This window comes from Lissotriton vulgaris, chromosome 9 (genome assembly GCF_964263255.1).
Source record: "Lissotriton vulgaris chromosome 9, aLisVul1.2, whole genome shotgun sequence".
NCBI classification, from domain to species: Eukaryota; Metazoa; Chordata; class Amphibia; order Caudata; family Salamandridae; genus Lissotriton; species Lissotriton vulgaris.
Window position 1 is genome coordinate 129,263,903 of NC_141697.1, and position 16,449 is coordinate 129,280,351.

Genomic DNA, 16,449 nt, shown 5'->3' on the forward strand with positions numbered 1-16,449 from the left:
TTTACAAGAAGCTCAAAATAAACAAGATTAAACAAACCTGCCAGCTCACTCTTGAAGATAGGTTTTCTACTATAAGGCGATTTTCAGTCCTTACAGGTGGAGCAGATCTAAAGGATAGAAACCATGTAATCAACATTTGAAAATAACCTGTTACTTGGATGGCAGCACGTGGAAGAGGAGAAGCGCTGAGAAGGCACAATTAAATAACTGAACAACAAATACACAGGAAAAAACAATTGAGACAGTAAAGGGGTCAGGTCCATATGTGGAATAAATCCAGGTCAAAGCCGGCTACGACACTCACCTCCTATCACCACCACGCGGACGACGACTGCTACTGCTAAAACGGTCATTGTATCTTCCGCCGCCGCCTCCTCCACCTCCTCGTCCACCTCTCATGCCGCCGCCGCCACCACCGCCTCTGGAGCGAGCTCTGGCATGTTCAATTGTAACTCTGCAATAAAAGGTAAACAAGGTTTCACTCTGCTTGAAGGACTTCAAATGGTACAGGACCCCGGTGGAGTAAACGACTCAAACTTCGCAAAGCGAGGTGTTACCAACTCAACCATTACAACTTTTTTTAAAGTGGGCCCAAAATGTAATGCATTATATTTTCAGAGTGTACTACACTGGTTATGGGACTAAAGTTACGTGATCCTCCAACGAGTCACTTGAATGCTATGCGACAAAATCAGCCCCGGCATCAAGAGCCTTAACAGGTGCCCGGCTTATATGCTACAAAAACCAAAGGCACAATATTTACCCAAATGTACTTACGAAAAGCAATATATTTAAAGATTACTTTGCCACCGGCCTAACAGACTAAGAGTTACTAGCTTCAAGCGGGTTTGGTTTCTACAAATCAGTTTCAGAAAATGTCATGCCTGAGTGCCAATTTCCGCAGGCTTTTCTAGAGGGAAGTCTGGCAGTGATAAACTCCACTCTTGCTATAGGTGCAAAGAACAAATCTTGCTATATTTGCAAATAACCAACCACAGGCAAACACTGAAAACATGGTGGGCTTATTTACAATGAAGTGGCGCCCTCCTTGGCTGAACGCCACTTCCGAAACACAGGGCTGCACCATATTTACAATATGGGGCAGCCCTGAATTGGTGCTAAATTTAGCAGCCTATCGCCAACGCAGGCAGCCTTGCACTTTAGGGTGTCTGCGTTGAGGGGGAAGATCTTTAAATGCGGTTCTATAACTTCTATGCGCGCTGCTTTAAGCAGGACACAAGTTGCAATATGGCATTTTTTTTAATGTGTACACAATCATAGGCAATATGCTCTTTCTATGGGTGCTGCACAGGGCAGCACACATGGAAACCGCAAAAACAAGGAGAAATAACCCATTTCGCCTTGCTTCGCCTGCTAAAGACCAGGTTTTCACTAGTCTTAATTTTAGCACTGCCTCCCATTTACGCTGCCTTTGTAAATAGGAGGCAGCGTCAAAATCAATGGGTGTTGCTGTGGAACATCCAAACACCCATTGCTCTCCCCTTCCATACTAAACAATGTGAAAGGGTGCCTTATTCACAAGTCAGCGTTAAGCAGACCCTCCAGCTTATTGCGATTTACGATAAAATCGCGAAATTAACTCACGAGCGCGATGGCCGCGATATCTACAATTATTGCCGCGATATTTACAAAAAAAGTGTTGGCAAAACAAACAATGCTGTTTCATTGGTTGTGGGCGCACACGTCACTACGTGCCGCCGTCCAGCCGTCCAATACCTGCTTCCTTCTGGTGTTGTACACGCGCGAAGTAAGGTTTTTTTATGCATCAAGCTGTTCTGCATTTGGTTTGGAATTACTCAAATCTAGCTTGTCAAATCTGAATTGGTACACAAGAAAGGAGTGATATTATCTAAGCGCTGATTGTTCTCATGGTAAATTACTTATAATCTGCAAACCGGAATCGAGACAGGCTTCACAGGCTTCTTTTAAAATTAAAATATGCTGGGTCACTGCAAGTACTGCTCTCAAATACAGTGTTTTAGAAGGAGCACACAGACAGAAGCAGCGCCGTGTTAAGAAAACGTTCGCTCGGCAAAAACAGAAGGGATTGCATGGTTCAATTATTACTATAGCGACCCCTGGTGGAAAAGAAATGGTTACCTTTTATCGGTTATTCAGAAGAGAGCGCGATGAATAATTGGAGCTAGCTCAGCAGCAGAGTCCTCGCCTTTCATGCATGAGGCTGAGACAAGTTCGAGTATGTAAGTCGTCCAAGCAGGTCAGTCTGACCCTGGTGTCTCCTGTGCATTACACGCTTGCTAGATCATTTAATGGATCAAGTGCTCGATTTCTGAATTGTGGTTCCACCGGACTTTTTACATGTTTTGTTTACTTGCTGTAGGGAATAAGTCCTAAAAAATAGAAGTGGGGTACTAACCCAGTTGGGCAGTATGCAAGTGACATGACGTGTGGCATCACAGGAAGTGATATCACAAATGACATTAGATCTTCAGACCTCACACGTTTTGAGCAGGTCTATCAAAAGTACATTTAAGCGCATTAGGAGATTTTGCGTTGGGTTTGTGCCAAAAAAGTGAGGCAAACGACACAAAATCTAGGCCTCAGTTTATACTTTTTTTTATAAACTCAGCAAAATTTAAATTGGCAACAAGGAGAAATGTGGTAGTAAATCTGTTCTGTTCAATTGGTTGCAACGGTCTTGATTTTAAATTATCCGTTGGGGTTAACACCTGCTGCAGAGGTCTTTGTGTGCCCAGTAGATCCCAGGGAATAATAATAATGAAAAAACTCTGGGCGTTAACACATTTGGTGGAGAGATCTTTTGTTTTGTCTAACTGCTGAATAATGCTCCTGCGAGATAGCGTTTTGTCATGATAAAATAGGGCAGAGGATTATTATGCCTTCTGCAAGGTATGTGAATCAGGTTTCCAAGGCACTAGGATAGTGTCCTTCCATTTCTGGTACTTGGCTTCCGTTTCAAGATATTCTTAGAGTTTCTAATTGCTCAAATGGGGGTAATTTCTGATATTAATCTGTTTCCCTAGACTTCATTGCTTGATTTTGTTCAGGAGAAAGTGTCGCTCATAGTTGTTGAATGTCACTCATAACATTGAATTTATGAAAATGTCACATATAAGCAATCTAAACTGCTGGGGATATTTTAAGGCCCCTTTTAGTCCATTGGGTTTCAGAAAAGAGGATAGTTTTTAATGAATTTTCTTGCCTTTGCCCACTCACAAAGTGTCACTTAAATTGACACTTAATTTGACGCATTACTTTCTAGAAAAGCGCTCTAGCAGCAAAGCAGGACTTTCTGTATGGGTCATATTGGTATTGTCAATATATTTTCAATGTTAAAAAGGGTGATAGAAATTACTGTTTTTTAAAATGGACGGGTCCAGGAGGTAGCGGTGCCCCGGCAGGGGTGCATACATGGGTGCTAGAACACCACAGGGAAAAATAGGGCCCCCTCTCACGAGGTGCAGATTGGAGCTGTGCTTCTGTAGAGCTGCAAACACTTTAAACATGCCTGTTTCACAGTGGAATTCCTTGCTAAATCAGTTTACATTGATTTAAGGCTGAAAGGGAATGATAACGAGTAAAATAAATTGCTGCAATAATGCCGCTAAATTTCCACTTTTGTGCCGCTAAATTTGGAAATCTATGCCGCAATATCCTGGGAGGTCTGGTTAAGCCATGTTAGGTGGCTTAACACCTTGTAAATAAGGAGAGGCTCCTATCGACATCACTGAAAGTGGTGCTCTGGTGGCTATAGGGGCTTGTAAATATGCCCCATGATATCTGCCCGCCTCATTCCCGAAATTTTTTTGGGAGGCATTTCCTCCTACAACTTCACACAAGTGCACGTGTCATAAGCATACATACTATCAGTATTAGGAATTTTACTTTTGCCAAACACAACCAATAAAATTAAATGGATTTGCTGATTCTAACGGGGTGGTGTGATTACATAATGGTGGCATTTCAGGTCAGATAATTACACTATGAAAACATACTTCACTTTTACATTCAAAAATACCAGAAATAGTTTTGAATGGCAAAACCCCTGTTGTCAGTACAAATGCCAAAGCCGTGATAACTACAAGCAAACAAGCATTTGCAATAGGTCTTTCATTACTGCATATTTAGGTGCAGTACTGCAAGCTGCAGTGAGCAGCTGCCACTACATTCGAAAGTCACATTTAAAGAGTCTTACTGCTGCAGGGAGGTATGTATAGCCATCATTTTGTTAGTTTCACCGTCTGTAGCTAAGTGGTGAAGGAAGACATTAATTACTGGTCCCAAAACTCCGATAACGGTCTCAGCAATGCTCAGCCTTAACAAATCAACCAAACCGTCTACTCCTAATTATGTAATTTCACTTCAAGGCTTTGATAAGTGGGCCAGGAGTTTCGGGTTGCGGCTAGACCGGTTTTGTTTATATCATTTCACCACCTTACGAGCGACGCATGCTCATACTCACCCAAGGAAAGACTGAAACTGAGATATCGATAACAGGTGGATAAAGCCTCTAACATTTTTAATGAGACCCATTTCATTGAAAAGAATTGTCAGCGATTGTGTTGGGCTACTTTAAAAGTGAAAGCGGGCATGGCACGCTGAATGTTGAAGGATGTTGTGCCTGCAGCAGGAAGAATGCAAAAGTAATTGATGGACGAATGGTGGAAAATGCAAACATTCATCCTGTCCCAAGGATCTGGCTTTAATCCCTTCACTTTTTTGCTCATCACACCACCCTATTTTGGACCCAGCCATATGCAAATCAGTCTTGACCCTGTTACACTTGTCGCCCATATTGGGATGGGTATGCTCAGACGTGGGTCCCTTGCTCACTGTGCCCCTGAATTCAAGCTAGCCTGGCTGATGAAGGGTGACATACCCAGAAACCAGTCCCAGTATGCTGGTTTCCAGTCCCGAGAGGACCTGGCTTGGCAGTTCGGTCTGGACTGGTCCCATGAGGAACGGGGTCAAGACTGATTTGCATATGGCTGGGTCCAGCCTGGGTGGCATAATAGACAAAAGGATGGATTTAAACCAGATCTTTTAACTGGGGGAGAATGTCATTCAGCATTCCGTCCATTTGTTGCAGTTACATTGCAGCAGCAGAAAGGTATTAAAGAAAATAGTGCTTCCAGACTAACGACAACGTACCTACCATGCAACAGAAGTAAAAGGGCTAGTACTCATGGGAGGTTACAAATGAAGACAAGACTGTACTAAGGATGGACTAAAAAGCTTATTAACCAATCAGAAGCTAGCATTTACGAAGGACAATGACAAGCCAATGACAAATATGGGCGGGCTTGAAGTACATACTCCAATACAGCATGGCTCACAAAGCAGCGAATGAGCAGACTAGGCTCGACCTAAAAACAGGTAACTGAGCCCAGTTAGTCAACATCTCCGACAACACACAGAAAGGTTTTATAATCTGTGCTGGGAACACGAAGATTACCATTAGCTACTTATCACAGTAAATTGAATCTTAGACAAAGGTGAGATCTGAATGTCAAAGTTCTTTCAATCACTGGAATCTCCTTGGAGAAAGCATTCCTCCCGGTGCAAACAGCCGGAGAAACCAATATGCACAAGGCAAGAGCACATAATTGCCAGGTACCCACACACCGATGAGCACACGCTACCTACGGACACACGTAGAAAGAAGGGTGGATGAACACTGTCTACATTCAAGTAGAATTAAAACAAAGTTTGGGTTATGTTTGGGGGTGTGGGAGGAGAGTACCACTGCCGTCGAAATTGACCACCATGAGAATCAATAGATTAGGCAAAATACTTCACTCCAACAACCCATCCTGGTTGCCTTCAACGACCCTTAATGTGCATGCTACAACGGGCATTCAAAAAAGAGCCTCTTTGGTATAATACAGCGAGACAGCACAATTTAGTGACCTCATCTTTCCACTAAAAGACATGGGCTGTCATACAACTGCCATGTAGACTGAACCAAGCCATCACATTTACAAATGCTTGATATTGGGAGAAGCAAACAGACTCCGAATGCACCAGTGTAATTGTCAAATGAAAATCCTTAACAAAAACCAATTTCTGCGCTATAGTGGTGCAAGAACTAAACTCCACAAAGCACAGATGGACAGATCGACTTCTTGGTGCTCCAATCACAAAGCCGATAATGCATATTAGCAGACGTCCTTGTATAAAGCGTGTTAGACCTGTCTGCTTCTGGGGAGACTCTAACCATTATGATTTATTTTTGTCCCCCTTAGCCTCCTAGAGTTTTTATTTTTACATGTGTCCATCAGGATTTTTTTAATGCTGTCAGGGGGCTAGGTGTTCCTTGGCGTTGACGCCATTTTTCCCTCATAACTTGTGAGGCCTAGTCACCCCCTTGAAAATCTAGGGATCTCCAGAGACCTAAAATGGTGTCCACCAACTGCCATAACGGACACAACTGGAGGACAGGTCCATAGGATAACATTAGGGAACTTTCTGGAATTGACTAGAGACTTCTGCAGGTCTCAGGCCACCCTATATAAGGCCAGTGACCAGCAGCCATTTTGTGCTGACCAGAGTAGAGGAGTGAGGCAGTGGTGAGAGGAGGTGGACACACTGAGAGCAGCTAGTTTGTCACTGAGGCTGACAGTTACTTCAGAGGATTGTTCCCCCTTCAGCCTTTGACCGATCCCTCTCTCAAGACAACAACTACTGACAAAGAAATCGAACTACTGAAGGAAGAAGACCCTTCTATCTCAGAGCCCCAGTAAAACCACTCAGAACACCCTTAACTGAGGGTATTCCTGACTGTCCATACCCAGCGCTGTGCTCACCGGTGTGGTGGATCAGCTGTAGTGAAGGTGGGCATCTGTGGCACCGTGTGTGCGCATCCTTCCTGAGAGGCCGGAGCTGAAGGTGTCTGAAGAGGAGTAGCGGCGCTGTGTTAGCGGATTGCGGGACCCCGGGGGCACCAGCCGCGTCAAGCAGAGCAGGAAGTGCTTCCGCGCATGCCCTCAGCGCGCCCGCTATCGAAAGCAGGAGGGGCCTAGGGTCGGGCAGGCCCAGGAGAGCAGCGTCGCCGTGAGGAACAGTGTCCTTCCTGTGAGCGAGTGCGGAGGCGGGAGTAGAGCGAGCGCTTCCGCGCATGTCCGGCGGAGAAGTGCCAGCTGGGAGAGAGTCATCGCGTCAGCCGAGGAGCGCCGCATCGACGATCTCCTGAGAAGAGGCAAGAGTGCCACAGCGGACGACGCGGTAGGGAGCCCTGGGCCGGGGAAGCCTTCCCTGTCTTCCCCCTTCCGCCTGACTGCTGCCAAGCTCCATCGAGTGTGGAGAAAACAACCGCTGGGACACTTCAAACCTCACAAGTAAGCCGGGTAGAGAGGGAGCGGGAGGCAGCAGAGCCAAGTGCCTGACATCCGGGACATCAGGGCTAAGCCCCAGAAGTCTAACTGTCTAATACCTGGAAAACGAAAGTGGGTTAAGTGACTCAGAGAGCCACAGCAAAGACCTCACTACTTACCACAGAGGAGAGAGGAGGAGGTGGTGTAGGGAATCACAGGGTTCCTGGGAAAAAGTCCTTGCAGCTTCTCGATGATTGGAGGAGTAGATCCCTTAATAGTTCTGTGTGCCTTTAAATCAGAGTGAGAGGAACCTAGCTAATATTATTGTATCTCCCCTTTTTAGTCACATTACTGGTTGGTAGTGCTGAGAAGATCTATAACCAGGTCTTGCTGTTGAGTTGAGCAGTGCTTAAGAGCTGTGGGGTAATGTACCTGTTAATGAACCTTTTAAAAAACGTATTGCACTGACAGACTGCATCTTCCTTTCTGTAGATTTATTGGTGGAGTATTGTGACATTGTGTATGAACGTGAAGTAACCTTACAGAGTGTGAAGCTAATGGGATTCTCTTAACCAACCAAAGAGTTAATTTATGCATTACTGAATCGTGGACAAAAGAATGTGGTTAACTGCCCTTTTTCCACAGCAGGAGGAGTGAAAAGTAATTTCTCAAAGTAAAAGTGTAATGTTTACTCCTGAAAGAAACTAATGTTGTATCTTGTATAACCTGAATCCATAAAGACATATTTTTATAAAAGGTAACGGTATTTTTCCAAACAGAGGTGTTGTGTCTTTATTTTAGTGGTTCATCACTGTGTTACTGTGAGTGAGACTTGTAATTACTTTGCCAACGCCTTGAGTTAGCTGTAGCCACTACTGTGCCAAGCTACCATATGTAGACTTGGGTAATCTAGGTCCAACAAAGCGCCAAAAGATTTTGGCATGAGTGCACCAAGAGCATTCCTATCTATACGGTGACCTGCAGATTAAGTGCTCAGCACACTGAAATACGGAACGGGTTAGCCGTATATCGAACTTCACTTACCTTTCACTGCAAAGTTCTTTTCCATCCAGTTCATAGACGGCATCATCTGCATCTCTAGGATCATCAAATTCCTATCAAAGCAAAAGGCAATTAAGAGTGAACATGCACAATAAATTACACCAAGCTCGTACTGAACAACAAAACATCTTACAAGATAAAACAGGCTATAAACAATCACCGATGACCATGTGGACGAAAAGAAATGAACAAGATGTCAGGATACGGATTTGGGAACATTATGCCTCTTTTGGAAGCTCTAGGCACTACACCGCTCAAGCTCAGCAGGGAACTGGAACTGCTTATTCTTCGGAGTTCTGACAGCTAGGGTAATAAAAGTCTACGATTTCCTCCACTCACAGGATTCCTTCCCTGTAAGGACTAAGGAGCCAACTTTTCTTTGTTGGACATGTGTTGTTTTCAGTACCGATACCCAAGCAACAATTTATTCAGTAGTTTAACCACATGGATGCTGGTCATTTCCCCCCCCCCCGTGCTGGAAAATGCCATTTTAGTGGCACCATGACGAGCTCAGCTCGTCATCGGCACACGACACCTGTGGGTGATGACGAGCTCAGCTCGTCATCAGCATCGAAAGGGTTAAAGAAGAACAAGCGCAATAGACCTCGAGTGTCATAAGGCTCAAGTCTTTTTTGTATTCCTTTTCGTTTATCGAATTCCGTAAAGCTTGACCGAGAACTCTCTCTAATCACAGGCAGACAGGTGTTTTGTTAGAAATTAGTTTTTTGTAATTAGTTTTGGAATTGTGTAAGACAGTAATAATGTAAAAGTAATGCAAGGATGATGCATTAGTGTTTATTACTTTACCACTTCTTGTACAGATCAGGAATGATGTTTATTTTATTGTTTTGTTTACTTTACTTATTTTGTGTTTCGTTTTATAAGTGCTTAACCATGCTTCACTCGGCATATCTCCAACATGCTTGTATAACTACTGATGCCTTACTGCCGTTCTCACTCTTTGTTACTGCTCAATAAAAAAAGATTTGAACACAAAAAAAAAGAATTTTTTTCTAAGACGGCAACAGTACACGAGATTTACAAACCAAGTTGTGTGAACAATGAGGATGGGACAAGTGCACTCGGCTGTGTGACCAATCCAGAGAACCCGAAATCAGTGTGTGTACCATAAAACTAGAACGTGTGAGAAAAGATCATACGCCCGAGTAATTTTTCACGGTGCAACAGTCTCACAGAAATAGACAAATCAGTCTCAACATGCTTCAAACACCAACCAAAGAGTTCTGTCTTAATTTTACTCGCATTTATGTTACGTGCCAAGTAAAGAGAATTGGTGTTAAAGAACTGTCTCTGAATCAAAATAAGGTACCATATATTTTATCACATAACATGAATGTTACTCAAGTGAAAAGTGAAGTTTAACACCTTCGCTGCTAAGGCAATTCCCCTCCTGTGCTGGAAATTGCTATATTTCATTGTTTTATGACGAGCTGGGCTCGTCATCAGCACACGACCACTGTGCACCATGACGAGCCCAGCTCGTCATCAGCATCGAAAGGGTTAAGAGATCGACAAGCACCGAAAAGGTGAGAAAGAAAAGGTTTCAAGTTAAAGCAAGACCAAAAGATGATCATGAAAAAGGAGAGTGGCAGCCACCCAGTTCAAAAGATTTGTTTCTGCAAATGGTAGCAGGGCATGGGTGAACCTACAAGAGAAAGCAAGGCACCTGCATTTGACAGAGAGTATTGCATTTTAGGGGTTGATTCTGAGTAGTATTGTATGAAAATGTGTTGCGTTTGTGGGTTTCTAGGAGACTACACCACTAAGTTGAGTTTCAACTGATGGTCATTGATGTAACTTGCTCAGTTAAGTGTCTACTGCAGAGATACCTGTAAAATTCGCACAATTCTAGCAGGATAAAGATGTAACGTCAGAGCTGTGATGTTGATTAAATAAAACCATAAGAATTGTAATTATCAAAAACCCTTAGTTACACAGATAGAAAAAGGTAAATTCTTGGTAATAGCCCAATATTCAATTTCACATTTTTCCTTCACACGTATGCCAAAGGAAGCCTAGCTTTGCCAAGGGTTACTTTTTATGTAATCGAGTCAGGGTATCTGATGAGGTACATTTTTTGCCTATGTGATTAATAAGCTTTTGTAAGTTTCAGCTTGGTGAGCAGTTGTGTATGTAAGTTACTGAAACTTTGTAAATGAGGTAGGACTTGTTTATTGAGTAAGGCAATACATTGTGTAGGTAACTGGTGGTAAAGCATGGCGATTAGGGCTGTCAACATGTTTTTAACCAGTTAACCGCATCGGTAATTCCGCCGCAGTGCGGCCGTTTTCGTGCGTGGAATGCCGTCGGCCAATGGCAGCACTGGGGAGGTAGCGCTGCCGTTGGCAGCGCTTAAGGGATTAATGCAAGGGTGGCACTTAGGCTGTGTTGAGAGCTGCTGAGTTTACAGTAGGTGTAACAAGAAATGTGTTTTAATTCGCTGAGCTCGTCATCAGCATCGAAGGGGTTAATTCAAGCATTCTATCCATCACCTTGTTTCTCTAATGAGATACGTCTGATCAGCAGAGAAAAAGTGCACGTAACTTGTGAATGATTTTTAGGATGTCCAGTCTGACTAATACATTAAATAAAACCCATACATAGATAAAGGGTTACATGATAAACAGGTGTGACAGATATGTAGTAATTATGCATTGCAAATAAACAGCAAACGAAAAGGTGTGCCATTTTCGAGCAACAAGCGGAAATAAATCAGACCGATAAATAACTCTGGCATAGTAACAAAGAACAGGGGAAATGAACGCTAAGGTAGCTTAGCGTTAATTTTTTTAACACATGATAATCTCTGAATAATCTCGCCTGGTTATCTCGTTAATAAAGCAAACCTCGTAGGCGATAAAAAATCCAGCGATAGTGGCATTGTGGGAGGTTATCGCTGATAATGCAGCGATAAAACTACAAGGATAGGGATATCATTGTTGAAAGCCCATGGTGAACTTAGCCATGTAATCCACCTCCCATTGGATTACAATGCCAAGTCTGAAAATTAGCAGACGTAAAAAAGCAGCGTTTACCGTGGTTAGCGCTGCTTTTTTTCTCCGACAGGGTTAGCGTGAAGCTTGATAATAGGAGAAATGTCGCTAAGCGACATTTCTCCTCTTATGTTGCTTTGGAACACCCACTTCGCATCTCAGAGATGCAAAGGGAAGCGTAGGCAAAAAGGGTGCTAAAATGCGAGTTTACATGTTAGCACCCTGTTGTCGATAGGGCGATATTTTTATCCCTGCTTCTTTGGCTTTTAAAGCCAAAAAAGCAGAGATAAAGCCCTTGTTAATATGCCCCTCAGTTGTGATCAAATAGGTGTGTATATTTAATGTTAATATTTCAGCAAGCATAGGTTAAAACCATTTCACTATTTAATTTTCTGGCAAGGGAGAAGGTCTGATTAGCTGGCGCAGGAAGGGATTCAAACTTTGCTCTGATATTTCAGAAGAGCAGAACAAGGCAACCCCCAACCCCCTTCCTAACACAAACACTGGCCGTCTCAATGCCTGTCAAAGCCACCTTCGACGATTTAAACTAACTGCACAGTGGAGGTGCAAAGGGATTGTGGGTGGGGAAAAAACACTGAAAACTTTTAGGACTCAGCGAGTCTCGTGTTAGGTTCAAGTCGATAAGAATCTGTAGGAGAGGTCAGTCAACCTGCTTCCCCTGTGGAAGTGGTCGGGAAAGGAGGTATTTGCTCAGGGCTGAAAGCGAGGCGCACAATGCAGCCTAAGCCTCGTGTAATACATGAAACAGAACTGAGCAGACATGCAGGCAGCCAGGAGGAAAAGGATTATGTAAACAAGCGTATGGGAGAGTAGGTAAACAAGCACAACGCAAGCGCTGTGCAGGGAAGACCTAATATAAAGTGCCCCAAATCGGACGGATATAGTAATACAGCTACAGGAAACCGAGTAAGAAGCACACAGGGCACCACGAGGAAACTGTGTGCTAACGCCAATAGAAACGGAGGAAATGTAAGTGGCAAGCACAGGAATCAATGAAAGCAAGCGGAGAGATTAAGGCCCCCCCCCCACCCCAAAAAAAATGTAATAGAAAAGATCAGGCGAATTCTAAAACTGTGCCGGGCAGCTGAAGAGCTAGTTTCGAGCCTCGGTTACGCATTAGGCACGGCACATGCTCCTAGGATATGAAGGCACTCCCTATTGACCCTCGAGGCAACTCCTCTTTATCTTGCTTCAAAAAGTCAACCAACCTAAGCATCAATACCTAAAGGACTCCCCTCTCACTCTGACCTTCAAGGGTGGTGGTCATCTGTTTCAACCACCTGCACTTTTTTCTCCTTCACTGTATACCCAAGTGTGATATATTTGCTCATATATTTATGCATCCTCGTGTACTGCAACTTTCTTTTCCTTTGTGTATGTAAAGCGCTCCGATACCCACGGGTCTACCTAGCGCTATATAAAACTATAACTACATAAGGGAGCTTCTAGGGGGTCGTGACTAACCAACAGAGCTGTTTCCGTGTTTTTAAAGGAGTCGTTTTCAAGGGACATCGCATGGAGAACTTCGAGTACTTGAGGCTTCACGTACGCCGAGCTACTAGATATCTTGTGGCTGTGTGTGAGAACCACCTCTATTTTCTTGCTGTATAGCGGAAACCATTCCCGCCTGGTTTAGTATGCTATTCTTGTTGCTTTCTGAAGGCCATTGGCGCTAAGGCAAACATCTCGTTAGTGCTGATTTCGAGATATATCATCATTTATGCATGCGATTACAGTGAATGAAACAGCAAGGTGCATATACTTACCACAAAACCAAAGCCTCGTTTTAAATCGATGTCCCTTATTCGCCCATAGCCTTTGAAAAAGCGTTCGACGTCCTTTTCTCTGGCAGCTGGATTCAGCCTACCGATGAAAACTCGACATCCACTCATGACAATACAGGACCTGTGGAAATCCAAAGTGCAGATGTAGTAAAGCAACTTATGGTATCACGCAGCGTTCCACTACATTTAGCACGGATAGGCGATAACTCTCGACGATGGCGGGTATCTGACGCGACAATTCCAGACCATAATAGTCGAAAAATAAAAAGCTCCCTTGCCTTAGACGGGCGCGCTAATAACCCACCGGCAGTCTATATGGCCTTTGTAAAGCGAGGAGTGTAACCGCTGTACATGTGCAGACCCACAGGAAAGCCAAAATCCTTAAGTTGGAGATGTGCAGAACCACCAATAAAGCGTGGTGCATTCAAAATGAAATAGGAGATTCGTCCGTATAATCCGGTTATTCTGATACAGAGGATGCCTCAAAGTAAGCTAACAGGGATTCGATTCAGTTAAACTTGCAGCATGCGGCACAAAATGGCGACCAGAGGTGCTCTGAGCAAAAACAGAAAACGCCGCATGACCTACAAGCAGCCATAGCACCATCAATATATAACCCTACCTCCATCTAAAAGCCAATTGTCATAAGTCGGAATATAACGCGGGAAAATAATTAAATCAAAGGCCAGTAAGCGATCGTAAGTAGGCACCCCGCTCGAGTACGCTATATCGCCCCCCTTACCGATGGAAATAAATAAAATATCAACCCTCCATGCACACACATCCGTACAGAATAACCGACCTTGCACAGTTTTAAGATCAGTTCACCAACGCACCATGCTCCTGGCGCCGACCGTAGATTGTATTATGGCCGCCCGGTACGCTAGGGCGCTATCGTCATAAAGACTCACCTTAAAATAAATGCCAATATTCACAGGGTTGTTTCGCAATCATAACAACGAACTCAGCACTGCCTTCCCAAGACCCCGCCCGTCAAACGATAAGAGCAGCCACAACCCAACGGCTTTCCGCGTTCGTGAAAGCGCCGTATTGTTCCGCACCTTTTCACGCCAGCAATCGATTCTCCCTCACCCACATTTAAAAAAGAAATAAGAGCTAAGCTAACTTACCTGTGTCCCTTAGCTGAAACTTATATGGTTTTCACCCCCCGAAATCCGACGTGGGTTTGCAAGCGACCTATTTCCTCAATGACGCAGTTAAAACTAAACAGCCGCAGAAAATGGAGGATTGGGGGTGACGTAGCTTCCGCCATGCAACAGAGTCTCGCGCGATGTCCGCATTCGGAGCGTCTGAAAAGAGCCTATGGTCCATATGAAGTGTACGTAGCATCCAGGTAGCGGCCATCTTGGAACGGAAGGGCTTGTAGTAATGAGAACACCCGTCTTTAAAGGACCTATATGATTTAGAGAATTGTTTATATTAAGATAGAACAGAAGGAAAGAAATTATGTAGGATATACGTTGATTGTTATTTTGTGCGTTACGTCGTTACAAAGTTTTACCTGTCCTTTAATTGCAACATTTACAGTGTCCTTCCATGTGTCGTTTCTATTTGTTGAGTGATGTTTTAGTTTAGCACAACCGCATAACGAAAATGGTTAATCTTAGAAATTAAGCATTTTTAAACCTAACCCAGAGAGTACTGTACGATTTACCAAGCTCAAGTTTTCAAAAAATAACATTCATTCGCATAACCGGGATCTTCAAAGTAGACCTCAAATCTCTTCTCTTTCAAAGACACTTTCAGAACTAATACTTTCATTCTCAGGCCCCTCTAGGAAGTTCGCTCTTCATTGTACATTTTTACTTTTCCTGTACATTTTGTGTTTGTGTACCCTTCATTTTAAGTCTCCTGTTTATCTTTGTTATGTTCTATTATGTAACATACATGCCAACATTTCAGGAGAGCAAAGTGGGAGATTTAAAAAAATAAATCGGGAGAATGGGGCATTGAATCGGGTTACTGGCATGTATGGGCTTTGGAAGTGGCTGCTGCGGGATCGGACATTTGAAACGTAAATGCACGTTTTTTTCTTACCTTTCGGAAGCATGGAGCATAATGGCAGGCAGAGAGTGGGTGATGAAAGTGTTTGGCACTGGCTTGGCAGGTTGTTGGTAGTGCATGCACCCCCCACCCCCCTGTGGCAGCCCGGGCTGAAACAGCCCACCCCAAGTACTTCGCAGGTTTTTGAAAGACGATTCCCAAGTTAATGACGCTTTGTGGTTTTTCACCCCTTCGAGAGCCCCTGCATCGCCACTCTTTGTTGGAAGAATTAGCACTTTACACAATACTAAGCCCTGTCAGCTGAAACCCCAGACGAATCAGGTTTTTGCTTGTACGAATCGGGAGGCGGGAGACTACCCTTCAAATCGGTAGTCTCACGCCTGAATCTGGAGGGTTGGCATGTCTGATGTAACACTTTTCTAACATAACTGGCTCTATTGTACAGTGCTCTGACAACTTCGGGTAATGACCGCACTTTATAAAAATGCCCCAAAAAATACATTAAATAAAATAAATAAATAGCCAATACTAGTGTTGCCTTGGCAAATGCTATAGCGGTTTTTAGGTTTCGGCTAGGCAGCGCTTGCACTGTCACCTTGAGACATTCAGTATATACTTTAGTGTGGAAGCTTTGTTTAAGCTCTGCCCACTCTCCGCCCAACTTTTGTATTGTCTTATGTCCTAAATGCAGCCTTCTCATTGGTTTTAGGCTTGTTAGTCCATCTTTCTGACGGCCATGTTGTCATTTGTGTCCTTCCATGGCTATTGGCCCCTTTACTGTAAACACTACTTTGTTCCCTTGGCTCCCCTCCGTCCCCTCCCGCAGTCCATGACTATTCAGGACACCACCTCCCACCCCCCACTTCAGATTGGGCCTTTTTGCCTGCCCCTACTCCCTTTAAAAATGCATAGGACTTGCGTAAATGCGAGTTCTATTGCATTACAAATGCTTGCTATTAAAGTAGTGCGCACCAATGCTTTACATTGTAAGCATGCACACAGTTGCTTGTTTGTGGGCGGGGATAAATCGGGAAACAGGACAGCAGTGCTCCTGCGTTATAGTTTAAAACATCCATAGACAGGTTAAAAGTACTAACTGTTGCAATGCTTGTTGTTTCTCATCTCTGAGGAGGTTTCCTAAGTCCACACGCTTGTTTTAGCGCGGCAGCCACGCTGAGAGGCAGACCGGGCGGGTCCCCACGGTGCAGCTGTATGAGCGCCATCATC

The 16,449-nt window shown here is 43.9% G+C and overlaps 1 protein-coding gene across 5 annotated transcripts in view; it reads right to left on the reverse strand.

The window, feature by feature from the left end:
* SRSF5 (serine and arginine rich splicing factor 5) overlaps positions 1-14,450 on the reverse strand; it is a 28,134-nt gene extending 13,684 nt beyond the window's left edge. Inside the window, exons 1-5 of one of the 5 annotated variants that reach the window (XM_086937179.1) lie at positions 14,328-14,450; positions 13,180-13,318; positions 8,361-8,431; positions 305-454; positions 38-107 (exon numbers count right to left, since the gene is read on the reverse strand). In XM_086937179.1, the coding sequence (XP_086793305.1) occupies positions 38-107; positions 305-454; positions 8,361-8,431; positions 13,180-13,305 (417 nt within the window). In that variant the 5' untranslated portion in view covers positions 13,306-13,318; positions 14,328-14,450. The other 4 variants (XM_086937182.1, XM_086937181.1, XM_086937183.1 and 1 more) reach the window with 4 other exon arrangements.
* Positions 14,451-16,449: the final 1,999 nt, after the last annotated feature.